The sequence below is a fragment of the Podarcis filfolensis genome (assembly GCF_964270895.1).
Source record: "Podarcis filfolensis genome assembly, chromosome: 6".
Lineage (NCBI taxonomy): Eukaryota > Metazoa > Chordata > Lepidosauria > Squamata > Lacertidae > Podarcis > Podarcis filfolensis.
Window position 1 is genome coordinate 86,291,610 of NC_139609.1, and position 26,628 is coordinate 86,318,237.

Here is a 26,628-nt window from a genome sequence, read left to right on the forward strand (position 1 = left end):
TGCTGTGAGTTAAACCACAGAGCCTCTTGGGCTTGCCGATCAGAAGGTCAGCGGTTCAAATCCCCGCAACGGGGTGAGTTCCCGTTGCTCAGTCCCTGCTCCTGCCAACCTAGCAGTTTGAAAGCACCTCAAAGTGCAAATAGATAAATAGGTACCACTCTGGCGGGAAGGTAAATGGTGTTTCCGTGCGCTGCTCTGGTTCGCCAGAAGCGCTTTAGTCATGCTGGCCACATTCTGCTCGTGGTGATCTATGCTTGTTGTGGTGAACAAGCACTCTAAATCATTCAGTGAAGCTGTACGCCGGCTCCCTCGGCCAATAAAGTGAGATGAGCGCCGCAACCCCAGAGTCGTCAGTGACTGGACCTAATGGTCAGGGGTCCCTTTACCTTTTAAGCATGTACTATCTGAAACCAGAGGCTTGCATTGGTTACCAGATGCGAAATATTTTGGCATCATTTTCAGCTCTCCTACTCCACTACTTTCGCTGAAGAGACCATCTGAATAATTCTCACTAAGTGAAAGCTCTCATTTTGATCTTGCATCACTTAATGATTTAGAGTGCTTGTTCACCACAACAAGCATAGATCACCACGAGCAGAATTTACTTGCATTCACTTTAGCTCAGATCAGCAGCAAATAAATAAATAAGTGCAGCCTTAATGATCTTTTAATGGCAACTTTCCCCAAAGATACTGCTTATTTTGCTCTGAATAATACTTTGGAACCATTGAATGCACCATCTTTTCTGCCATCTCCAGAGTTAGAAACAAGAAATTTGTCTTATATTTTAAAAGAACCTGTGATTTCCAGAACACTAGCAGCACAAAGGACCTTTTAAGGACTTGCATGAAGGCTACTCGATACTCAGTACTTCCGTATTGTAGGGTAAGCCTGTGAACAGCATACTGCTGTCTTTTGGAGAGGCCAGTGTTTGATAAAAGGGTTACAGGCATATGCACTGGCTAAGAAAGTGACCTTGTACATATTGTACCTATTAAAGCACATTCGAAGCACATTCTCTCCCTCAGAGAATCCTGGGCTCTGTAGTTTATCCTTGACACAGTTGCCGTTCCTAGCAACCCAGATTGTAGTTTGAATGTGCTTTACAGGAATAGCGTGTATGCAGCCAGTATTCGTGAAAGTGAGTGAGCATGTGTGCATTCCATCTGAGCTCTGTAACTTGGCTTCCAGAAATGATGATGAGGGCTTTCTAGACAGATGCTGCTTACCAAGATACCCCAGTCTTAGTTACTGGCACTGTTTGTTATTTATCAGGCTTTCTATCCTAAGTGTTACTGCATAATTTGAATTTTGCTTTCATATGGCTGGATGTTTGGCTTGCTGTAGTTCCAATAAAATTAGAGTGCCATACTAGGACCTGGGATAGGAAGGTTCAAATCCCCACTCAGCCATGAAGTTCCACCTTGTCCAGTCACTGTCTTCCTAGGGTTGCCATGTGTCCTCTTTTTCCAGACTCATCCTCTTTTTCATGGGTAGAGCCATCATAGCAATCCATAATTCAAAATATGGCAACCCTACTAACTTGGGTTGTGAGAATAAAATGGAAGAGGAGGACTGGAAATTGCCTCACACTCCTCAGAGGAAAGGCAAGAAAAAAGGTAACCAGCAACTGTAATAAAATAGCAACAGAGAGAGACGCAAAAGATACTGGTCATTGTATTAGTTCTGAGTCAGTATTTAATATTCAGTCCTAGTTGTATACCTCCAGTAATATTTCGTTTGAGCCCTATTTCAGAATTAAAATTGAACTTTGCCTTAGTATTTGCACCATTTTCTATATATGCCAAAAGCAGCTGAAGATACAGGATTTTGCTTCCTGCCTACTAATCTTGTATCTTTTTACCATGAAATGCATTTTCAGGTGCTTTTAGTTAGGAAATATAATGACGTTAATGTGGATTCCTGTGATAAGGTTGCATAGTTCACTTAATTCTAATCGTATTAACAGTTTTGAAGTTCCTGCTGTTGGTTAACTTTGCTATATAGCTGTGCTACAGAACTTTGTTTCTGGAACAGCCATGTGAAATATTTGGAACGATTTTTCTCACACTTTTTTTGTTCGCAAGGAAGTTCAGCGGTTGGCATTCGTAGCCCACAAATTGCTACCATCTGGCTTTCTGACAAGAAACTTCTGATAGTTTGCCATCACTGCATAACTGATAGAGACCAGAGGCAGAGTCTTCCAACTGGGCAAGAGCTTCACAGGAAGTCGTGGTTAATAATCTTCAGTAGTTAGAAATTAATTAGCAAGTCCAGTTGGCACTACCCATTTCCAGGTTAGAATGAATGTAGCTTCCTCCTGCATGCATGTAAGGGTTTGGCAGAGTAATATCAGCTGTTGGGCAGTTTGTTGCCTCTTGCGGATGTCCTTAAAGGTAGAGGGACCCCTGACCGTTACATCCAGTCGCGAATGACTCTGAGGTTGCAGTGCTCATCTCGCTTTTCTGGCCAAGGGAGCCGGTGAACAGCTTCAGGTCATGTGGCCAGCATGACTAAGCCGCTTCTGACAAACCAGAGCAGTGCACGGAAACGCCGTTTACCTTCCCACCGGAGCGGTGCCTATTTATCTACTTGCACTTTGACGTGCTTTCAAACTGCTAGGTTGGCAGGAGCAGGGACCGAAGAACAGGAGCTCACCCCGTTGCGGGGATTCGAACCGCCGATCTTCTGATCGGCAACCACTAGGCTCTGTGGTTTAACCCACAGCGCCACCCGCGTCCCATGGATGTCCTTACCAAGAAACTAAAAAGAACCTATCACAGGAATGATCTCTTACCCGGTTGCTACATTATGGATTACTGCCTCCTTCCTTCCCTGCTTGCTGTGAACTGGAACAGCTCTTGTTTTTTTATAGCTGGTAGGCACAGTGTCTACTCAAGAAAACCATTCACAGTACGGGAATATTTTGCTGCTGCCCCAGTTACCCAAATCCCGGTCGGGGGATGACAAAATGGTGGCAGAGTCAAGGCAGGAGACATTATTTTTGCAGCAGTGCTGCTGTGGTATAATGCCATTCCCACTACAGCTTGTACATGCTATCAGGCTGCCCTCTGATGTGTGTCTCTGGAGCATACAAACAGTAGTCTCACCTGGGCTCATTTAAGTATCAGTTGTATTCCTCTGGTACTGAAAAAACCGAACTTGTGTATTAATTATGTGTAAGGAACCTAAGAATATCTCTGTACTTTTAAATCCCTGGACACATTAATTGAAATGAGCTCTCCTCAGAGAAAATTGATGACTTTATAACTTTATATAGATTTCTCTTCCCGAATACAGTGAGTAGTTGGAGATAACCTTTATCGTAGTGTATTGTAAAGTTTTACAGTACAGCAGATTATGTCTTCACTGTATACTGAAATTCAAGCAATCAAGTAATCAGTATATAGTGTGCAACAAATACGGTTTCTGTTGAGTGTGCAAGTCACATGCCATTACAAACCACTGTTTTATCAGATACCCATGGAAATGTTTGTGTCCGTAGCTGAGTGAAATGCATGCTTATACCCTCCTCTCTGAAAGCATGTTGATGACAGCTTGCACAATGCTGAACCTGACTTTCTTTAGAAAACATAACAGTGGAAATTGGATAACGTGGTCTCAGTTTCTCAACCTGTCCTCCTGGATTTTGTACACTAGTTCTGAGGCCATCTCAAAGTGAGACAGAAGAGGGAGAACCCAAGTTTGAAATGCATGCACACACTGTGATACTGGGGTTTAAGTAAGGATGTGGTTTATACCACATAGCAATGCACAAAATTGTAAGCTGAACATAAATTTGTACCTGACACACTGTGGTGTTCAGCATGACCTTCTATTTAGATGATTCTGGTGTTTAGTGATGCAAAGTAGTTAAAGATTGAGTACATATGGTAATGGATTACTAAACTTCCTGAAGTCAAGTGCTTTGGGTTTTGTATTAGCTGTGACTTGCTAAATAACAATAAGGAATGCAAATGTTTAATAAATGACAGCAACATCTTTTTTGTAATAATTGAATATCCCTTGTAACCAGTGAGAACTGGTGAGTCTCTCTCTCTCTCTCTCTCTTTGTGTGTGTGTGTGAGAGAGAGAAAGAGAGAGAGCTGTCAGCAAAAAGTTTGAAATCTTTGTATTTTGCAAATGAGGATTGGATGCTGTAGAACCAAGGTGGTCAGATTGAAGGCCATGAAGGGCTTGTAAAGGCAAGCAGCACTTTCTCCTTTAAATAATAATACTGAATAGCCCATAGTGCTATGTTCTTCTTTGCAGCAGCTGTAGCAGTTGTTCTAACTGCAAGAACTGAGGGAGGGAGGAGCCTTGCTACACCAGATTCCCCTCCTTTTATTGCTGAAAAGTTTCCTGTGTGGGTGCTGGCAAAGTTAGCTTTCCTAACAGTGGAGACTCAGCTCAACATATTCTTGGGTTACAATTAAAAGGTTTAAAACAGTCTAAAAGAGGTAAAAATAATACAGAAAGCAGATGGAACAAAATACTGTTCTTGAATAACCCTGGCTATTACAGGGGGTGTTAACTTTCATTTTGGTAGCTTTATTGTGCTTTTTTGACAATATCACATCAGCATAAAAGTTGTTGGGGAGGGTTCTGTTTGTCTAGCAGCATGCTTCTATTTAGCATTAAAAAAACACCATGTTGGTCCCTGCCACTCAATTCAGAAAAATGCTCTCACAATTAGCAGCAGAGAAATGGTTGTGAAAATGTAGTTCCAACCTGAAGACTAAGTATCTGTCTTGGAGTTTGCTCTTTTAAACATGTGTATCTTTGAAATGCTGTGGTGTTGACAGTGTTCAATATTTAATTCTGAAGCAAGAAATATGAAACATTAATGAGCTCCTTGGTAAAATAACTTTGTAGTACAATCATTTCTCTACAAGCCTGTTGTATTTCACAGGTCCTTAGGTATAGTATGTGTAAATGCTAAATACATATCAGATGTATATTTTTAAGCTTATCATTCTCTGAAATAAAATCCCCCAAATATGATCAGTTGCCCAAGTGGGGTCTGGTCTCTGTCTTGAATTCATTTGCCTTTTATTGCTGCGTAAACAGAACCTGTTAGACTAGTTGAGGCTTATATAATTCAAACTGTTCAGTATTACTTCAGCCACAATTTGTGGACTCAAGTGAGAAGTGTGGAGCCCTGTTCATTTCAATAGCCCAACTGGCTGGATTTACAAAATCACAGTATAAATGGCAGCTTCTTTCAATTTGGAATCTAGAGAACCTTGAACACACGCACAGTCCCTTTTATGCCTGGAGTTCCTGTATGTGTAAACCTCTCCCATTCACTTCAGTGCCATCCTATTGCATGCACAGAATTCCTACTGCTAAGATTAGAAGGTGCTCCCCTGTGCTCAAAAACTGGAAGAAATAACAACTTCATTGGTAGAAGACTGAGAAAAGAAGTATGTGGTATAGAGTGCTAATGTATAAAATAACATATTGTAAGAAATTGTCAGAACGATTTGCAAAAAGAAAAGAAAAGCAGTTCCATTGCTTGTATAGTTTATTCGGTATTGGAACTGAAGAAATAATTATCAGAATGCTGAAAAAAAAGGATTCTACGTATTCTTTAAAAAAAACACCCAGCATGATAACAAAACGGATGTTAATCCTTTTACTAAAGTATTTAAGTTAAGATGTATAGCTATATTCTTAATGCTTTGTTGTGACTGAACTTTTAGAAACAATAAAAACTAAACAGGAGCTCTGTATTTTGGGTGTGCGCACACCTGCTAGATTTTGGTCTTAATCTTACGATCAGGGTTTTAAGAGTAAATCTCTTTTGCAAGGGATGATGTGTTGGGAGCCACACTTCTTGCAGCCCCTTGGCTCATCCAACCCAACTGGATATTTGCACAGCTGAGCTGGAAGTGTGCATCCCAGATCGGACAGGAACCCCCTTTAAAAAAACACACCAAAAACTCAAAACGTTAGGATGGCGAAAGGAAGAGAGCTGGCCCTGGCACAAAAGGGGGGTTGGGAAATAAACAGCAAATAGTAGGTGATGGGAAGGATGAGGCCACATATGAGGGAGCTTGCCTTAAGGCGTTTCTTCATAGGCCCAGCATGCGGAAGCTTTTGAATCACACTCACACAGATAGCCCCTTGCACCTATAACTTCATGTGCAAGGTAAACGTTAGACATACCAGACTATGATGAGGTGAGTCTTTTCCAGAACAAGGAAATGGACTCGGGGACCTAAGTGGTAAGTGCAATGTTGTCTGTTCAAGACTTGCACATAGAGTTCTTCACAGAGAGATGTACTTTATTTTTTGTTTATTATATACTTCTAGCATTGTGGGAAATACAAGATTTGCTTATCTGGTGAATAATTTCTGCTTGCAATTGTTGTTGTTGTTGTTGTTTATTGAATTTATATACCACTCTATACCCAGAGGTCTCTGGGCAGGTCACATAAAAGATCACAGTACAGTATATAAAATAAAAAAAATTAACCCAATAATACCCCCCCTCCAAAAAAGTAGGAAACAAGCACATAAAAGAGGAAGTTTCTAGTCTGCTTGTTTTCTGTTTTGGAGAATTTGGAGCATTTGTAGAAATGTAAACCACAGAGCCTAGGACTTGCCGATCAGAAGGTCGGCGGTTCGAATCCCCGTGACGAGGTGAGCTCCCGTTGCTCGGTCCCTGCTCCTGCCAACCTAGTAGTTTGAAAGCATGTCAAAGTGCAAGTAGATAAATAGGTACCGCTCTGGCAGGAAGGTAAACGGTGTTTCCGTGTGCTGCTCTGGTTCGCCAGAAGTGGCTCAGTCATGCTGGCCACATGACCCGGAAGATGCACACCGGCTCCCTCAGCTAGTAAAGCGAGATGAGCACCGCAACCCCAGAGTCGGCCACAACTGGACCTAATGGTCAGGGGTCCCTTTACCTTTACCTTTTTAATCTACTTACCTACAGTCATAAGTGGTTCAGTCTCATCAGCTTGACTGCATACGTAGGCAAGGCCTAACTAACCTTCACATTCCTTCAAAAAGTAGAACCATAGAATGGTAGAGTTGGAAGGGACTCCGAGGGTCACCTAGCCCAACCCCCTGCAATGCATGAATAACATGTTTCTGTTTGTTTCTCTCCTCCTATCCTTTGTTTCGCTCTTGGTTTTAGTCTGATTAACTTTGTCTCTAGCAGTTTTAATTTTGAAGGAGAATTGCACCCTGAAAAAAATTCAGGGATGTGTGTATGTTGTGGATTTTTGTTTTTGCTGGTTTTTATTCAGGGCTGTGTTCAAATTCAGGAGTTCTCAAGGCTAGATCTCCCATGATGATGTGTGTTCTATAGCCATTAGGGTGGCAGAGAGATGCCACCAAGCAGAGTGAAGTCTTGCACCTTCATAGCAGTACATGCGATCTCTAATACCTCCTTTGTGGGTTGAGGGGAATGTGGAGGGATGTACCTCCTTTGTGGGTTGAGGGGAAGACCAAACTAGTACTGCTCTAAGTATACAGAATGTTCACTTTATGTTGTCTTACTGATTGGCAGATAGCTACCCATTTTGCTGTTTGAGGGAATGATTTCCCCTGACTTCTTCATTAACCCCCCCCCCAGTCCTTGCACCTTCAGAGGTAGGCCCAAAAAGAGTGATTTTGGGGGCCTGCTTGTGAAACCCCTCCAGGAAGACCTGTCTGACTGCTGTTCTGTTGTTCTTTTGAAGTTGGGAAAAACTTTTATTCCCTTAGGGCCTAGGCCTTTTAAATTTGTCTTTTTAACAAGTATTCTGTTCTGTTTGCCTTTAAGGTTATATTTTAATTCAAATGTGTATGTAATCCACTTTGGGGGCTGCCTTTTGATGAAGGACGGGTATAAATTCCCTAAAATTAATTACGTTTTTAATTGGTACTGTTATTTTATCCGGTGTTGTAGTCTATCATTGGCTAGATTTTTCTCTTACACACTTTTTATTTAAATCTTCCGACCTAGTCTTCATAATGTGACATTCAAATTTTGTGGTTTCGCTATTCTCCAATTCCTGTGCCAGTTCTAACCAACCTTCCTTAACGTTTTATCAGCCTTTTAAAATATAATTTTATGGTATTTCAGAAAGGTGACAGAAATTTTAGTGACATCCTGAACTTGAGCCATTGCTTGTGATAAGTTCCAGGTCAGACTTCATTATACCCAACAATTTCATCGTTTTTGTGAGGTGAGCCCATTTCATAAGGCTCCAATTTTATTTTATTTTTGTTTAATGCTCATGTAGAGGGTTGGACTAGTGTGTACCAACTTTATGCCTGGGAGAGGATTATTCTCTCCTAGATCTGCCTTCTCCAAAGTCTCAACTAATTTACTTCGTCCCTCTGAACTCAATGGGAGAGCACTAAGGAGGTATTTGATTCTCCTGCTGAAAAAAGTAGGCTTTAAAATTGCTTAGCTTTGACTGATTACATTATCATAATATTTTGTCAAACTATTGGCTTGCTTTGATTGATAGTCTTTTAAATTAACTTATAACCTGAAGCTGGTAGTAAAGAACATATTGGCTTAGTTACATAAAGATATATACTGTGTGTGTGTGTGTGTGTGTGTGTGTGTGTGTGTGTGTCTATATATAGATAGAGATATAGATATATGCACCCCACATTGTTTATAAGACACACATACACAGCTGAGAGACTTAAAGCAGGGAAGGCTGTCTTGTTTTTGTGCGCAGGGATGAAATAAGGAAGGGCCTGTTAGAGATCTAGAAAGTCTGCATAACAGTGTTGCTTTTTTATGCAGTGCTAGGTTGGCTGGCTCACTCACTGAACACACTTCCTGTTTCTAAAAAAAGCCTCTCATTTAGCTGCTAAATAAATATGACAGCACCTGCAGAACTGGATGTATAGCCTCACCTTTTGTGTTGAATCATTCAAACGGTCTGGCTAGTAATGGCAGTTTCCAGTTGAAATGAAGGCTGGGGCACAAGCAGCACAGCACAGTTCCTCATTTGCTTCCTATAAGTAGCCATGCTGGTACAGGACATAACGAAGGCTGCTGGCTTCAAAGCTGTTGGCAATGAGCACATAAAAATTTCAGACTGTTGGCAGGCCAGTATCTACTTCACGACCTTAAAAGCAGTGAAGAAGAAATAGGCGCTTGGCGGGATCTTCATTATCGGAATATACCATTTAGCTGTTTTGTAAAATATACGCCCATTTTTTAATTACCGTGGTTAGGAGGAAAGGGGAATTTTCACATCATTGGGTTTTCTCTGCTTTGTTTAGATGTGATAGCTCAGTCAGTACAGCATGAGACTCTTAATCTCTGGGTTGTGGGTTTGAGTCCCACATTGCACAAAAGATTTCTGTATTGCAGGGGGTTGGACTGGATCAGTGGTGGTCAAACTTGGCCCTCCAGCTATTTGGGGACTACAATTCCCATCATCCCTGGCCACTGGTCCTGTTAGCTAGGGATGATGGGAGTTGTAGTCCAAAAACAGCTGGAGGGCCAAGTTTGGCCACCACTGGACTAGTTGATCCTCGGCCTCGGGGGTCCCTTCCAACTCTACAATTCTGTGATTCTATGACCCTTTAGTGCAGTGTTAGAAACTGGGATAGAAAAGCTAGGAGCCAAATGGTTTCTGGGACCTGTGTTATTGGCGCCAAAACAGAACGTCTAGTCTTTATGGGTTGGGGGGGGTCAGCAACACTTTTTATTTATTATTTTGATGAGCATGAATTCATACACAATTCATGTAAGCAACACATTTTTAATATCAGATTTTGAGCAGAAATTGATAATACATGTTTAATTTGGTGTTTACAATAAAAATATAGATACCACACTTCAGTTTTCAAAACTACTCTTTATTGTTAAACTCCTTAACATATTGTCTATTCTTAACATATACTTGGAGGCTTCAAAGCACATCCATTTAAGTACACCTTGAGCGTCAGCCAGGCGCAAAAAAATGGCACCCAGACCATTGGAGGTGCTCGCAAATGGAGAATCTTTGGGTGCAAAAAATGCGCCTGGCTGCCTGCTAATTTCGAACCCTGCTTTAGTGCTGTTTCACAGCTAGAAGAAAGCCTAAGTTCACATAACTGCACTTGCACCCTTTTCATTCCTTGCCTCTCCCCTTTTCTCCCCCATAGTCTGTCTTAGAATCATAGAACTTTAGATTTGGAATCATCTACTCCAACCCCCTGCAATGCAGGAATATGCAGCTGTCCCATACAGGGATTGAACCTGCAACCTTGGCATTATCAGCATCATTCTCTAGCCAACTGAGTATGTGCGTTGTTCATTAGTGAGTCATCTGCTTGGATGGCATAGTATGTAAATCATTTTAGAACACAGTATCTGCCATTTTGACTAGCAAACCTCTGTGGTGGTCTCACCTTTGGGTCTGTATGCTGCAGAGCTGTTTCAGACTCGTAGCAGGGTTGTACCCTGTGTTTGGGAGCACAGAGAACTTTAAGGAAAAACTACTTGCAAACAAAAAGGAGGATAGGACTTAGCAGCATAAAAACCCAGATTTCCTCATGTTCAAGGTGCTTCCTTGACTGTCACTAGGGAGTCAAGGGAAGTTGGGACAGAGCTGGCTATTGGCCGGCTACACTTAGCTCTTAAGGGCCAGGTGAAATAGATGTGGGAATGGGTCAGACTACTGGGGGCGGGCATCAAATTGTAGAAGCATCCCTTAGCAAGTTGCAGTTCTGTTTTTCTGATACGACACCCTGACTGGAGTGTAACGTAACTTCATTAGCAGGCAGGGTAGAGTTGTAAGGCTCTGTCTGTCTCAGCTGCCACACTTTTAACATCACCATTTCAGCTGCAGTAACTGAAGCCTCTGTAGTCGCCACCACAGGGAAACCAGTTTCTTAGGATGTGACTGTAGAGAACACAAAGCATCTTAAAGGTAAAGGGACCCCTGACCATTAGGTCCAGTTGTGGCCGACTCTGGGGTTGCAGCGCTCATCTCGCTTTATTGGACAAGGGAGCCGGCGTACAGCTTCCGGGTCATGTGGCCAGCATGACTAAGCTGCTTCTGGTGAACCAGAGCAGCGCACGGAAACGCCGTTTACCTTCCCGCCGGAGCGGTACCTATTTATGTACTTGTACTTTGACGTGCTTTCGAACTGCTAGGTTGGCAGGAGCAGGGACCAAGCAACGGGAGCTCACCCAGTCGCGGGGATTTGAACCACCAACCTTCTGATCGGCAAGCGCTAGGCTCTGTGGTTTAACCCACAGCGCCACCCGCATCCCTCAAAGCATCTTAGGTGTAGCTTAAATACTTTGGGGAAAAGGTAATAAAGCACTTGTGTGAAGGCAAACATTTGGAGTTGTGCAGTTAAATTTCAAGGATTAGCTTGCCATATGTATGTGACCGCGAAATCAATGCTAGCCACCTATAGATGTGGGGAAATGCATACAATGTATGTAGCCTGGGGTAGTTTCATGCCTCAGAAAACTCAGCTGCAGACTTCCCATGCGCTGTGACCAGTCTGCAGTAGTACTGAACTCTGTAAACAAGGGCAGGGAAGCAATATATTGGGAGCTAAGCAACTGCCGTAAACTTCAAAAGAAATATATTAATTCTCTTTGGGTCTTCGTTATCATTAGGAAATAGAAAGTCATGGTTATAATTGTTCCTTCGTTTTCTCTGTGCTCGTTGAACCAGCAAGGGTAGAACATTCATGAAGTTGCAGGAAGCACAAGAGAGCATGCCTTTTCCTAGCTCCTTGCTTCTGTGTATCGTTTTCTCTCCCCCCCTTCAATTCCTACCTTCCAAATTGCACATGCACTTTGTCCTCTTTATACAAACCGTTCTTTGAGCAATGCATGCTTAGAATAGCTCTTGAGAAACAAATGTGAGTAGGCGAGTTTGGATAAAATCTTGAGGATTTTTTTAAAAAATGAACATAACACAAGTTGAACCCTTTGATTCTCATCCATCTCAGCTTCAGCTGTCCTATTAATAGTATTTTACATCTATTTTTCAGCTAAATATTACTTTTGCTTACAACGTTCTATCTGTGGGTTGGTTTCCCTGCAGAACTCCTCCTTTTCACCGCTCTCCCCATCCAAGATTTCCCACGTACCTTTTTCCTATTTGCAAGTAAATTCAGTCATAATGGCTTTGATCTGGTCTCATACGAGTACGTGTTCAGTATTATAATGTTCAATATATATTTGGTAGTTTGGGGTGTGTAATAATATGAATGACCACATTACTCAGTAGAATATTGGATTACTTGTTTCACTTGCTGCGACAGGCCAGACTTACGCCAGATAGCATTAGTAGCCACCTAAGATGCAATCCCTTTTTACCTCTGAGGAGAAAGTTAAGTTTTATTATGCTTTAGTGTTATGCCTTTAAAAAAGCATTTGAAAAAGTATTGAGCTATGTTAAGGATTTTTATCCAAACAGTTCAGAAATTTGTATGGACATTTTAAAGAAAAGCTTTCCTGAAATGAACATTTCTGGCACACTTAGCCCTTTTAATATATACAAAATTAATGATTCACGTGATATATGGAATTTATATCTGATTAATTGATCCACAGTACATTTCATAAACTGATTTGTTTTCCCTGTATGCTCCCTGTAATGGATATGGTAGGTCTGAAAATAGATACCTAATATTGATGCATATTAAAATAGTTTTAATATATAATTTATTAGAATATTGAGAGTACAGTTGTACCTTGGATCTCAAACGCCTTGGCTCCCGAACAAATTGGCTCCTGAATGATCAAAACCCGGAAGTGAGTGTTCCGATTTTTGAATGATTTTTTGGAAGCTGAACATCCACCACGGCTTCTGATTGCCTGCAGAACGCTCCTGCAGCAAATCAGAAGCGGCGCCTTTGTTTTCAAACGGTTCTGGGAGTCGAACGGACACCCGAAACACATTCTGTTCGAGAACTAAGGTAAAAACACGCTGATTCCTGGACCGTCCGCAGGCCGGATTTAGAAGGCGATTCGGCCAAATCCGGCCCCCGGGCCTGAGTTTGCCTACCCATGGCATCATGAATCTAGGGAACAAGTTTAAAGTTGTATTACACATTACTGAGGGGGGGAGTGAGTTTATAGTTAGTTATAATGACATTTAATACCTAGACTATTGATGCCAGATCTTAGCTGCACTTGCCTTTCCTCTGCACTTACCAGGTACGACCCACCACCCTTTTTGTTGTTGAGTTTCCCCCACCAAAACCCCCTATTTAAAGCTGAATCGGAGCAAATGGCAAAACAACAGGAAACCAGAATTATCTCACAGGGTAGGTTTTTGTGGAGAACGCTCCAGAGCAAAAAAGGGAGGATGCTTGGGCATGGAGCTTTAAAGCACCTGGGAAGAACAAGGGGAAAGGGAGCAGTTAGGCACACATATCCCTGACACGTGGCTGTCATTTTCACTGGCAGACTTGTGCTCCTTATTTCTGAATGTTAGCGCTTCTGATGCGGAGACGATACACTGGCTCTCATTACAGATCTGCCTTTAAATCTTACTTTTTATTATCACATTCATAAGCTAATAAATGAAGAGAATTTCATTCCTTCTGTGCCTTTTGTGATGTCTTTCAAGTTACAGAAAGAGGACGTTTGTGACCTGTGAAGTGGCTGGAGGCCCTGTTCATAACTGAGAGTTACAACAATTGAATGAATGGGTTCTGATTATCTGATGCACCACATGTAAGCCTGAAATGTATTCCTTCTTTGCTGGGAACCCAAGGACTTCTGAAAGTACATAGCAGATTTTAAGAAGGGGACAGAAATTCATTGAACACAGTGCTAGAAAACATGGATTGCCGTGTTAACATGTGAGGAGTGAAAGCATCTTGCCTGCATCCTTAAGACTACTTGTTCTTTATGTTGTCTGAAGCAGCATCACATAATTCCAGTTGAAACCACATAGGAACGTCTGGAAAAGTCTCTCTCCTAGTAGGCCCTGCAGCCAATTGTGCTACCAACGAGTCGGCAAATGCTGCAGGAAGTGAAATACTGAAATACTTTCAATTTCATTATTGAAGCTACTCTTAATTTTGCCACCTGCGAACTATTATAAAAACATTTTATAATGTTATAATGGTGGGAAACCCTTTGGCCTGTCCCAGAATCCCCCACGTGCAGTGCTATTTGCCAGTTACTACAGATAGCATTATCTGTTTCTAGGTATGTTCATTTCCTTTATGATACTGTCAGGCTTGTATAGTGTGAGCTTCAATTAAAATGCAACACCACAGAGGACTGCAGATTTGTCCTTATACAAATGAGCAATGAGGCCAAAACTTGTTATAGCGCAAGTATGTGCACATAACTATTAGCATCTGTTTGGCTTTTTCAAAAAGAAATAACAGAGCGAGGTTATTTTGCATCCAGGCAGCTTTTGAAGTTATTTCTGCTGTGTTAATGAACCTCTGGGACAACTGAAAGCTTAAAGGTATTTGACAATGGAGTGTCTGATCATGTGTGACTACTAGGCACTGTGTTGTTACTTCCTATGAATTCTCCAGTTGTGTCGGTTCTTGAGTAAGCTTACTCTAGTAAATGGATACTTTTAATTTATTGGGCAACAGCAGTTTATCTTCCTGGGTTGACACATTTAGCTAGTTCGTTCCTGTGAGAAATCATCCCAGGAAAACTGCAGCCTTTCAAATCATTGTCTCCTCCGATAGCAGAAAATCTCTTTCCTCCTCCTTTTCACTGCAGTGGGACAGAGAGTATGTAATATTCAGCATAGCTTGTTAGCAAGTGTGCAGTGTTCCAGTATAGCTCCCACAGTGACATTCTAAAGAGTTGCAATACAGTACCATAAGCATCATTGAGCTGGCAGGAAAAATAATAGGGTGAGCCAAGAGCATTGTTTCAAGATGATCTTGCAGCATCAGTTTGCCTTGGTATGAACAAAATCTTCTTCCTTAAGATCTTGCTGTGGTGCCACTGTGGCCTCAGCAGGTATGTTCTCCCCAGCTATAAGTGGAATGAAATAGTGCTACTGAGCTTACAGGAAAGTAAACACGGTGAGGCCACAGCTTATAAAGCATGGTTGTAAGGGACTTCGCAGCCTAGGTTTTAGGGGTTATTTTTATTTCTAAAAACTAAACAAGAAAGTAGCGGGGGGTGGAGAGAGTAATGCATATCCATATATATGTATTACTTTTTTTTTCAGTGAAGAGCCTGACTTTCTTTGACCTTTAATCATAAGGTTTACTAGGCAATGACCTATTTAAAACATCTGTTATGAAACATGTAGTTTCATGGGGCACTGAACTTTGTCCTAACGAAATTGAATCTCATTTTAACTGCAGTATTGTGTAACTCATGCACACACCTTTCAGTAGTGTTTGTGTGTCTGTGTGTTTTAAGCAGCCTTGGCTTCCTTAAGTTGTAATTGGTAAGCAGCAAACTCAAATGACAACTCTGGCTTGTGCTTTTATTTTAGAGTGCCATTCATCCACTCATAAGGAACTTTCTAGGTGGTACAATATGGGCATATTTGCAGCAGGCATACCTTCCCTGAAGCTAGCTTCTGTTGTAAGACCACTGCATTTTTCCAGCCCTGAAATTGCAATTTTATTACTTCGGAAATGCAGATACATTGCTTCATAACTTTCTTTCTAAGAAGGATAGTGACTCAGAGTTGACTGGGTTGGCAACCCCTGTTTTAAAGTCTGCAGTTTTTTAAAACAATAAAAAGTAATTTAAGTAATTTAAAAAACCAGTATTTTAGACAACAGGATTCCCCCCGCCCACTTCCTTACAGATGGGTATCCAGGTCCCCCTCAATTATTTTTTAAAACTATTCTAAGGCAGGCTAGCTTTGTTTCGTTTATTAGGAAACATTTGTTATCTTTCTACTTATGAGAATTTCCCAGTAAGCCAATGGGCAAGCAAGAATTGGAGAATATTTGTGATTACTTATGAATGCTAATGGCAGGCACCTAGAAAACCTGCCCACCCCTGCAAATCACAATATGCAAATATGACACGGTGTTCTATACAGGAAGATAGTTATTGATTTGTGTAGTTCTGGTGAAAGCAGGTATATTTGCCACACTTTGCAGGTGAAGTACAAGGTATGGTTAAATGAATGTTCCCTCTTCCCTAGAAAGAGAGAGGGAAGGTCCTTAAAGAACTGAACTGGTTGTCTCTAAGCCACTGGACCCAATTCAAGCTTTCAGTAGTACTAACATACAAAGCTATAAACAGCATGGGGCCTGCGTACTTGACAGATCTTCACCCACTGAGATCAGCTGGGGAGGCCTTGTTTGTGGTGCCGCCATTGGAGGTGGTTCATGCCTTAAATAATGCAGGACCTTACATCGAAAATGCAGTCACACACAGAGGGGCACAAAGAGGCTTCTTTGAAACACACAGAGCAGAGTGATGGGGGGTTTCCAATCTGTCATTAGTACTGTTATAGCCATTATTCAGTAAGGTCAAGCTTGTAAATAGCTGCTCACTTGGCTGCTTGTGGTAAAAAAAAAAATAGCATCCAGGTGGCCAGATGGATAAGGGTTTGTAAAGTAGAGTAAGTGTGCAATGGACAGCAGTGGTATGTGGGGGCAACTGGGCTAGTGTGTGCCTGTGACACATGTGCAGCCATATTTCAGGCAATGGCAGTGGATGCATTTGTAGGGAAATTTGCAAGTATCTTTCTCATCCTTATTTATTTGACTAGGAGGGTTTCAGTGTTGTCTAATCCTAAAGTGGCCTAATTTAAGTCTCAGGAGTTGGGGATTTCATCTCCCCATCCCCTCAAAAATTCCCAAGCTCGTGAAAAGGGAAGAAGAGCATAGCACAAGTTCATTTCTAACTTTTGGTGTGCCCTCCAGCTATCGTATCAAAGCGCATCTCCAGCTATCTATCCAGACAGAACCCAATAGGCTGTATGTTTGGAGTCGTTATGCATGATCTTCCTCTGTAAAAGAAAGTTTCATGACTCATGTTTCAAGGCCCCCACCCACTGTGGTCAGTAGAACTGACCTTTAGCCCATTGTGCCAGATGGTGGGGGCATGGGAAGAGTCTTCTATGTTGTGGCACTCATGAAGTGGAACTTCCTGACCTGGGAGAATCCATCTAGCTTTTTTATTGCCTTTTACCACCAGCTGAAAATCTACCTTTAGCCCAATTTTTGCTTCCATCTCCTGTCTCCGGGGTGTGGCTTTTCAGGTGCTTTTCAGGTGCAGAGGTAGGATGGAAGTTGGAAGCATAAATATTGTTGTCTAAGTGGCTCGGGGTATTGTATTGCTACAGCATAATGAGCAGTGAGGAAGAGATTCCTGCAAGGTCCTGCTGTATTTACTCGGATGTAATGCACACCCCCCTTTTTTTTGCCAAATTACATCACAAAAACTAGGGTGCACATTAACATTCGAAGGTGCATTACATTCGAGTAAATACTTGAATTCACTGAGTCAATGAAAGTCCACTGTCTGGCGAGTTAAAACGGCTCTCAAGATGGCGCCGGCGCGTCAGTGGCAGACTGAGCACACTGTCTTCCCCTAGCCCCCTTGAGGTCTCCTTTGCTCTGAGCAGCTGGCTGCAACAGCTTGGGCAGCTGTTGTGTGACTGAGTCCCCCGAGAGTGAGCGAGGGAGGCTGACTGGCAAGCAACCACAGGCGGAGTCACCCTCCCCACCTGCGTGTCGGGGGGCGGCATGGCCACCATGGAGAAACTGGTGAAGGCCTTTTGAGTCCCTCTGCTCTTTCCAACTGGGCCCCGCTGTCTTGGCGGCAGTGGCAGCATCCACCTCACAGACCATGAGCTGTGAAGGGAGGCTGGAGCAGTTGACGGGCATGGAATGAAAGCGGCTGCAAGGCCAGTGCCAGGGGAGGTTCTCTCTGATGGGAGTGGTAAAATTTGAAGCATGCTTTACTTTTCAGTGTACTCTACTTATTCGAATGTTATGTGCACCTTTTTTTATAAAATTACTTTGCAAAAATTAGGGTGCACATTAGATTCGATGGCGCATTAGACTCGAGTAAATGCAATATATCATGTTCATAGTTAGTTCATAGCTAGACTAGTTGCCTTACAAGGTCCCTTTCAACTCATGTGACGATCTGTTCAATAAAAGGACATTAAGGTTGGTTTTTGGTGGAGAACAGTGCATAACGGAGAGAAATTATTGTACCTCCGTTTAAAAGTGGTAGTAAACACGGTGCTCTGACACAGCGACCTTTTGGATCAGTATTTTTTCACATTGATAAGATCCTGGTCTTGCATTGTGGACAGAGCTGCACAGTTTTTCATGGGTAGCAGAAGGATATTTTTAGAGTCCTTCTATTAAAAGGTTCTAATATATAGTTGCAGGAATAACCTGCATTGCTGCTGTTACATCATGTGCTCTATTAGAATGTGCCAGTGGATGAACTGATGTTATGACAACAAGAAACCAACATACAAGAGCTAGTCTGGCTTCTTTCTAGGTAACAAGTCTAGTACAAAGAATGGCATGGATGGCTTTTTAACCCATCCACTTATAGAGCAAAATTAATGAAATGGGACAGGAACAGAGCCATGTAGAATTGCTTGAAGTGGATCAGAGCCTTATTTATTTTTTCATTGCCCATCTGTTGCATGTAGTGATTTAGGCCAGGAATATCAAGTGTGTGTGTTTGTGTTCCTTTATGGCCCCCTTTCCGTGGAGAATTTGTAGTGCTACAACACAATCCTGGATCAGGGTAGGGGAGCAAAAGTGAAGTCATAGGTCTGAGTAAAGTTGTTGTATGATAAAAGTGCTATGGATTATTTGAGGGTTCTACATCTTTTATCTCCTTCATGTTACACAGCTGAGAAATGGAAGAGGAAGAGTTTAAGTACAGCAAGAAGGGAGGAACATTGAAATGCCACTAAAGGTTTGCAGGAAGTGGGTGTGGGGGACAGAGTTGTCCCATTTGAAGTGGCTTTGGGCTTGATATCGCTGTCCCACAGTATGTTGACTTACTGTGCTAGGGCCAATATGCCTGCCTCTTCATGTGGGCTTCTTTGCTTTCTTTGCACCCTCTGCTGGTCATATTTATTTGTTTTGTTTTCTTTGATCTGCAAAGCTTGTAGAATGGAACAGGAGCCAGTATTGCTAGCAGAGCCATTTCTTGAGCTTGGGGAAGCTCTTACAGAAGCTGGGTTTAAGAAGCATGCTCTCCTCCTACATCTCAGTGCTTATTGAACACCAGCAGAGTATGAGGCAGTGTGCAGTATATAGAAATAATGTGCTTGGTGTTTCCATACCAAGTGTAGTAAACCTCTACAAAGATAAATGTAATACTTGGGGCCAGCCAGCTCACACAGAGATCTGTGGGCAGGAATACACTTCTGGGTAGCAGTAGCAGCTACTGACTCTTCACCATTTCTGCCGCCAGCTGGAGACCCCCATTACAGCCCTCTTGAACACCTCCTCCAAGATTGCTGGAACCTCACTCTCCCAGGCCTGTCTGACTTCAGCAGACTGGGCAAACATGGAAGTTTCTGTGACGTACTCCTCCTTTCTTATCTGCTGAAGAACCCAGGCACTGATGAGGACAGTGAACAGCTGGAACGGACTCTAGAGCTAGTTCTATCAATTGCTGCTTCTGCAGCCTCTCAAAGGCCTTTGTATATGCAGGGGCTTGTTCATAAGCTCCCTGTGTTAACTAACCCTTGGTCAAACTAAAATCCAGAAATTGCTGGCTTTGGGTAGTGAGCTAGCTGCTTAGTTTTGTAAAATCTCTATATTGTGTTAGTCAAAGTTATTTCATTTTTCTTGGCAGTTCACTTGAGAAGTATTGTCAGTGTCTCAAATGCAAGTCTTTTCCTCCGATTTCCTTTTGAAGCCTTTATTGTTACCAGTAGTGACTCTCGTAAATCTGAAACGCTGCATTTTCTTTTCCTTTGCAACTTTGCACCGGTTCTTTTTAGCAATAAATCAAATGTAAAAAGTGCAAAAGCTGACGTTGATCAGTTAGTGCCATGCTCCTGCTTAATCCGCTCTTCTGCTGGTATGTGTTGTGGCTGCAGGAAGAGTAGAGGTGCTGCAAGTCAAGTTCAAGGTGTTAGTAATAACATATAATGCTCCAGGATCTTCTGCAAGTTCCAGAGATCTTAGAAGCTCACTCTGCAGTAACTCAGAGCAGTGCTTTTAGTGTGGCTGCCCATGTTCTGTAGAATAGCATTCCTGTCGAGATATAGCAGGCACCCACGATTTTTACTTTCCAAAAACAATTGAAGGCATTTTTATTGCAACAGCCTTTCCCACTCTTTGCCATGATTTTCACAGAATCATACAATCGTAGGGTTAGAAGGGATCCAAGGGTCATCTAGTCCAACCCCCCACAATGCAGAAATATCAGCTAAAGCATCGTTTTGTATCGTTTCAGTTTTATTTTAAAAGATTTTTTCGGGCGGTTTTGTGTCTTTAATTGTTTTTATCACACATCGCTTTAAGACGGTTATATAGAAGGCAATTAACGAATGATAATAATATAAAGCCACAACTTTATAGAGGGCAGGGGCCAATCCAAACTGCGCGTTTAAATTAGTGTGGAAGTGGAGTGTGATCTCAGTGAAACATTCCCTACTCAAACTACAATTAGCGTTGCTCATTTCTCAGTTATTTGCTGATAGCCCACTAATCTAAAAGTTAGTATTGATTGTGGATCCTGATTTTGCTTTCTCAGTTAAGAAGTTCAAGCAGTGTGGACTTGGATTCTTTTTCCATCCCACGTGGAAAGTTAATAACCCTATTAAAAAGATAGTGTAAGTAGGGTGTAGTTCAGGTTAGTTATAAGGTAACATCAAGCAAAGTCAAGTTCTCATGGATCAAACATTTTGCTGTGAACCTCAAACTTACAGCTCTCCTTCTCAGTCAATTAAATGAATTATTCCCCAGTAGAGTGTACTGGTCAAAGTAAAACTGTTGCTACAGTGTTTGGGCTTTCCTAGTCCTCCTCCTTATTCCTTCCCTTTCTTTTCTTTGTCACTTGTGGGTAGAAACGGCTCAAGGTAGAACATTGCAGCACTTTCCCCATGCCATGCATAATTTTATGAACTTCTACCATGTCACCTCTTACTTGCCTTTTCTCTAAAGTAGAAAGTCCCAAACACTGCAAACTTTCTCCATAGGGGTCTTGTGTCATCCACTCAGTCATTTTGGTTGCCCTTTTCTGAGCCTTTTCCATCTCTAATGAGGCAACCAGAACTGTACACAGTATTCCAAATGTGATTGCTCTGTAGATTTATATAATGGCATTATGTTACCTGCAGTATAATTTTCAATTCCTTTCCTAATGATCCCTATTATGGAATTTGTCTTTTTCACAGCTGGGTCAGCAGCTTCATCAAAATATCTTCTTTGACCCCCCAGGTCTCATTCTTGGTCCATCACCATAAATCCAGGCCCCATAAGTGTGTGTATATATATATATATATGTAAAATGGAGAATTTTTTGCCCCAATGTGCATCGTTTTCTTTCATTGAATTGCGTTTTTCATTTTATTGCCCATTCACTCAGTTTGGAGAGGTCCTCTTGGATCTCTTCTCAGTCCTTTGGTTTTAATAACCCTGAACTATTTAATATCATCAGCAAATATGTCCACCTCACTGCTCACTTGTAGTAATAATAATAATTTATAATTTATACCCCGCCCATCTGACTGGGTTTCTCCAGCCACTCTGGGTGGCTGCCAACTGAATATTGAAAACACAACAGCATTAAACATTAAAAACTTCCCCAAACAGGGCGGCCTTCAGATATCTTTTAAAAGTAAGATAGTTGCTTATTGCCTTGACATCTGACGGGATGGCATTCCACAGGGCAGGGGCCACTACCGAGAAGGCCTGCTGCCTGGTTGTTATGAGCAAGTTAAAAAGCATAGGTCCCAATACCGATCGTTGGGGGACTCCCACCATTTGGGAAAATGTCCATTTATTCTCATTTGTTTCTGCAACTTAAACAATTTGTGATCCACAAGACCTCTCCTCTTTCTCCTTGACGGCTAAGCTTACTTAGGAGCTTTTCGTGAGATACTTTGACTAAAGCTTTTTGACAGTTCAACTGCACGTTCAAGTAGGCACTTGGTAGTGTTAAAACAGATATAACACTAAAGCGAGGTTAAAGAACAGCAAAAGTATGCTTTCCCTGGGCCACCCGGAGAATATAACAAATTCTAAATAGAGGACTGCTGTTGTTGCAGAGATAAAAAATTCAGTTCCTCAAATCCTTTGCTAAGTTGGTTATGGGCTGTGAGATGTTCGATACATCATGCAACTGTGCTGTGTTTTTCTTCAGTTCATTTCCAGAGATCTCTCTTGTATTTGGAACCTGAAAATCCAGTACATCTGTATTCACCAACTCAAATGGATTCCAAAACAAGTCAACACAAGTGATTCGTACTAAGCTCTTTAGAAATCTCTTAAGTAGTTTGACAGTTTCCAAAATACTTTTTGTGTAAGATCTCCCAAGGTCTCTCCTTTGTGTAGTTCTCCCAAGTGATTGGTCAAGCCCAGTTATTTAATGTTCTGTTCTATATTTAGACAATGTATAACTCATAAATACTGAAAAGATTAGCTACTCATTAACTTTTGGTGAGCTCAAAATTATATTTGGTCCGGAGACAAAAGTTGGTTCTTTACTTCATTTGAACACATAACAAAAGTTTATCTGAATAAGGAGAAGAAAGAGCTAGTCAAGCTTAGCTTGCTCAATCATGCAGAGTTACAGCATAATGCAAAACCTGAACCTAAATGAAAATTATTTAGAATGTTAACATTGACATTTTAAAAGGTTGAAAAGGTATATTCAATGCATTCTAAGAAATTGGATTTGTGGCATCAGCCTTGCACATGAGTCTGATGTAGCTACCCAAATCTCAGCGTCAGAGAATGTTCTGTACATTCTGAAGATGATCTGAAAATGCTCAGAAGACATTTTTCTGATTAAAATTTCTCTCACTTCTCTCTTTCTCACACACACACACACACACACACACACACACGGCCACTTTGCAAGATTTTTAATAAATGGTTCTCCACCTTGGGGGGCGAGGTAGGGTGCAAAATGGTGATCAGGCTCCTGTTGCCACTTGCAGCAACAGCAAAAAACCACGAATCCTTGCGGGGAGGAAGGGGGAGAAAGAAGCACTGTTAATGCCAATGATGAGCACACTCCCAAGAGACAATTGGAAAATTTCTCTCTCCCTGGAGAAATTTGGTGGAATGATCTCCGCAATTTTCCTGCCCCCAAATAGGATGGAGAATGTCAAAAGGCCATTAATGCACAGTTCTAGGTCTTACAACATTCTGTGACACTAAAGAGAATGAGGCATACTGTGATCATTTGGGGCTGAGCTCTGTCCGCAACTCTGAACGAGTGGCACTTCTGTGACATCTTCATTCCTGTGACCTCCAGCAACATTGCACTATCCCAACTACAGTCGTACCTTGGTTTTCAAACAGAATGCGTTCTGGAAGTCCGTCCAACTTCCAAAATGTTCAGAAACCAAGGCATGGTCCTGCAGCCAATTGGAAACTGCGCCGGACGTTCTGCTTCTGAGGCAAAGTTCGCAAACCGGAACACCTACTTCCAGATTTGCAACGTTTTGTTCTGAGTTGTTCATGAACTAAGCTGTTTGAAAACCAAGGCATGACTTCATATATCAGTTTATACACAAGTCAAGTGCACCATTCTTCTGTATTATTTTTTTAAATGAAATTCTTCTATTGGGTTTCAATACAGCAAATTACTTGAATAAGGACAGAAAGGCTTTCCTTAAAGCAAGTTATAACCATTCTTAGAGAAAAATTATTTCTGCATTTATAAAAATGTTAGCAACTACACATAGTAGTCTATACTTTACATAAGCATTCAGTGTACTGGGTGAAGCACACTTCTACATTGGCGGAAATACGAATGTTCATTCTTTGCTTTCCAAGACATTTGAATGTATTTTAATTCTTTTTGTAATGTGTAGCAGGCTCTGTGTGCTGAACCTAATTAAGTGAAGATTGAGGATATCCGTTAATGCTGCAGCATGTTTGTAGTCAGAAAGCTTCTTAGGACTTCTGCTGCTTTATTTGGTTGCTTGTTCATTAAGTAAAAGCGTGTTGCCTTTTTTTGTTTGCCTCTGGGGGGCCTTGTCCCTGCTGACTTGTTGCTCCCTTTATGTTTGCTTCCAGGAGTTCTATGAACATACAAAAACACTTTGGCAAGATGAAGGTGTGAAAGCCTGCTACGAGAGATCTAATGAATATCAGTTGATCGATTGTGCACAGTAGTAAGTACAACTTCTCTTACAATTTTATTGCAATCTCTTGTAGAAGAAAAGGAAACGTTTCTTGTTTTTAATCATCTGTTTAAAGTATAATCATAACTTCATTGTGAATTGATGGAGATGATTTGAAAAAAAAATCAAAATCTGAGCCGGGACCTCTGTGATGATGATGATGGTGGTGGTGATGATGAAGAATAAAGCAGCTCAAGGAGCAAACACATCCACATTCTTCTTCTTCTTATTATTATTATTATTATTTTATTTAAAAGCATTCTAAGACAGGGAAAAAACATCTAAAACAATTAACTGTTAAGAACATTATTTTATTCAGTGATCTCAGGGTTGCCAGGAACAGTAAACGTCAGGCAAATGTCACATAGTGGGCTTGATAAATAGCCTTCTTTCCCCTTCTGTCCTGTAACATTCTGTTTACTTATTTGGATACTGGTGTGTAGTGTGACCTTGGAGAGAACACCAGCAATATTGCATGTGGAAAAGCTGTATTTGCAAATGGATTTATTTTGTCTTAGTCTGTAAGAAAGAAGTTTAAAAAGTGTTCATTTTACGTTATCGGCCAGTTTATAGACAGCTGCTGCTGCAAAATACTTTTTTGAGATACTTCTTAGGCCATTCAGAGGTTTGCTGGCATGGAGCTCCTTCAATATTGGCTAATACTTGCCCACAGTACCAAGTGCAAGAAAGTGGTGCAGAAACTAGTTTCTAAAGTAACTTGTAGTCTTTGCAGGAAGGTTTTTTGTTTTGTTTTTTACCTTTTTCTTTTATTTTTCTTGGAAACAAGAGGCATGGGACTAAGGGTGATCTTCTTGTGAGTTGGTTGTGGATCAGAATAGGACTGCTTGCTGGATTGAAAGTGTTTAAAGTTGAACATGCCTTCCGTTCAAAGTTTATATAAAAAAATTCCCTGCTAGGGCAAAAATGTTATTTTATTTTCATGTTACATGGAGCTATACTTTCTGCTCACCATTGTCCTGTACAGTTTCAGTGTTTAGTTACTTTTTCCCTCTGGCATCATGAGAACCAGAAGCCTAAGGAAGCTTGCAGAAAAGGCGTTTCCTTGACCCCTCCTCCCTCTTCTCTGCAACTCCCCTGAAAAATCCGGAAGGTAGCTCAAAATTGGGCAGAGGCACTTTGTGCAAGCAGAGCAGGTTCCCACTCCTTTGGTAGAGTGTGCCCCATTCTGTGCTGTCAAGGATCCTTTTTGGACTCTCTGGAGTAGCTTTTCGGGTCATGTGAAGGATTGTGGGAGGGAGGGAACTGGAAAGTCCTCATCCATGAGTTTTCTTCTTCACACAGTTCTTAGAATCCAATGGCACTAGATGGTTATTGGCATTTTGATTGGTTTGGTTTGTTTGGTTGTTTTATTTTATAGGTATTAGTTAATTTATAATTGCCTTGGTGGTGTTCTTAGCAGTTCTATGGGTTGCTGTAATTTGGCATATCTATGTTTTAAATACATTATACATTTTTATTTTATTTGTAAGTTGCCCAGAGACTTAAAAGTGGTAAGAAATGTAATCTAAGTCCAGTGTAATTTCATTTCGTTTCAGTTTAATTGAAAAGGGTTAGTTTTAACTTGCAAAGTATTGTATATTTGGCTACGCTAGACTGGGAGAGACCGTAGTTCAGTGATAGAACCCTTGCTTGCATGCAGAAGGTCTCTAGTTCAGTCCTTCCAAATAAAAAGATGTGAGAGTGGGTGATATGAAAGGCCTCTGTTTGAGAGCCATCACCAGCCTGCGAGGGGAGCATTGGCTTAGATAAATAAGTAGCTTGACCTGGTATTAGACTGTTTCCCATGTTCCACATACACTACTTTGGTAGTTTTCTATTACAGATCTGTATTCCTGCAGGACATCCTTTGATACACATATCCCTTTCCCAGAGCTCTTATTTGCTCTAGGGTTTTGAGAATGCTAGAAACGGCAGAAGTCCTTCCAAGCAGTGGAAAATATATGTGCTGTTTCTTAACTCTATACTCCAGCACAAAGTGAGAGAGGACTTCACTTTTCTCACAAGGCTTCTGCATGTTTCATAGGGCCCAAGCAGCAGGAGGGGTTGATGGCTGCTGCTAAAGGCCAGTGTTTGTGAGCCACTGCCGTTTTTTAAAGTATTTTGTTGTCACAATGGTAGAGAAAAAAATGGTTAGCAGTGCATAAAAAATTCAGAGTTTCCCTCTACAGTGGTACCTCTGGTTATGAACTTAATTCGTTCTGGAGGTCCGTTCTTAAGCTGAAACCATTATTATCCTGAGGTGTGCTTTCACTAATGAGGCCTCCTGCTGCTCGCGTGCCTCTGGCGCACGATTTCCGTTCACACCCTGGGGCAAAGTTTGCAACCAGGAGCAGCTACTTCCGGGTTAGCTGAATTCGTAACCAGAAGCGTTCGTAACCAGAGG

The 26,628-nt window shown here is 41.5% G+C and overlaps 1 protein-coding gene across 7 annotated transcripts in view; it reads left to right on the forward strand.

The window, feature by feature from the left end:
- Positions 1-26,628, forward strand: part of GNAS (GNAS complex locus) — a 180,376-nt gene that overhangs the window by 117,927 nt on the left and 35,821 nt on the right. For all 7 annotated transcript variants that reach the window (XM_083618942.1, XM_083618941.1, XM_083618943.1 and 4 more), the window contains exon 5: positions 24,118-24,215. In XM_083618942.1, the coding sequence (XP_083475068.1) occupies positions 24,118-24,215 (98 nt within the window). The remainder of the gene's footprint in view (positions 1-24,117; positions 24,216-26,628) is intronic.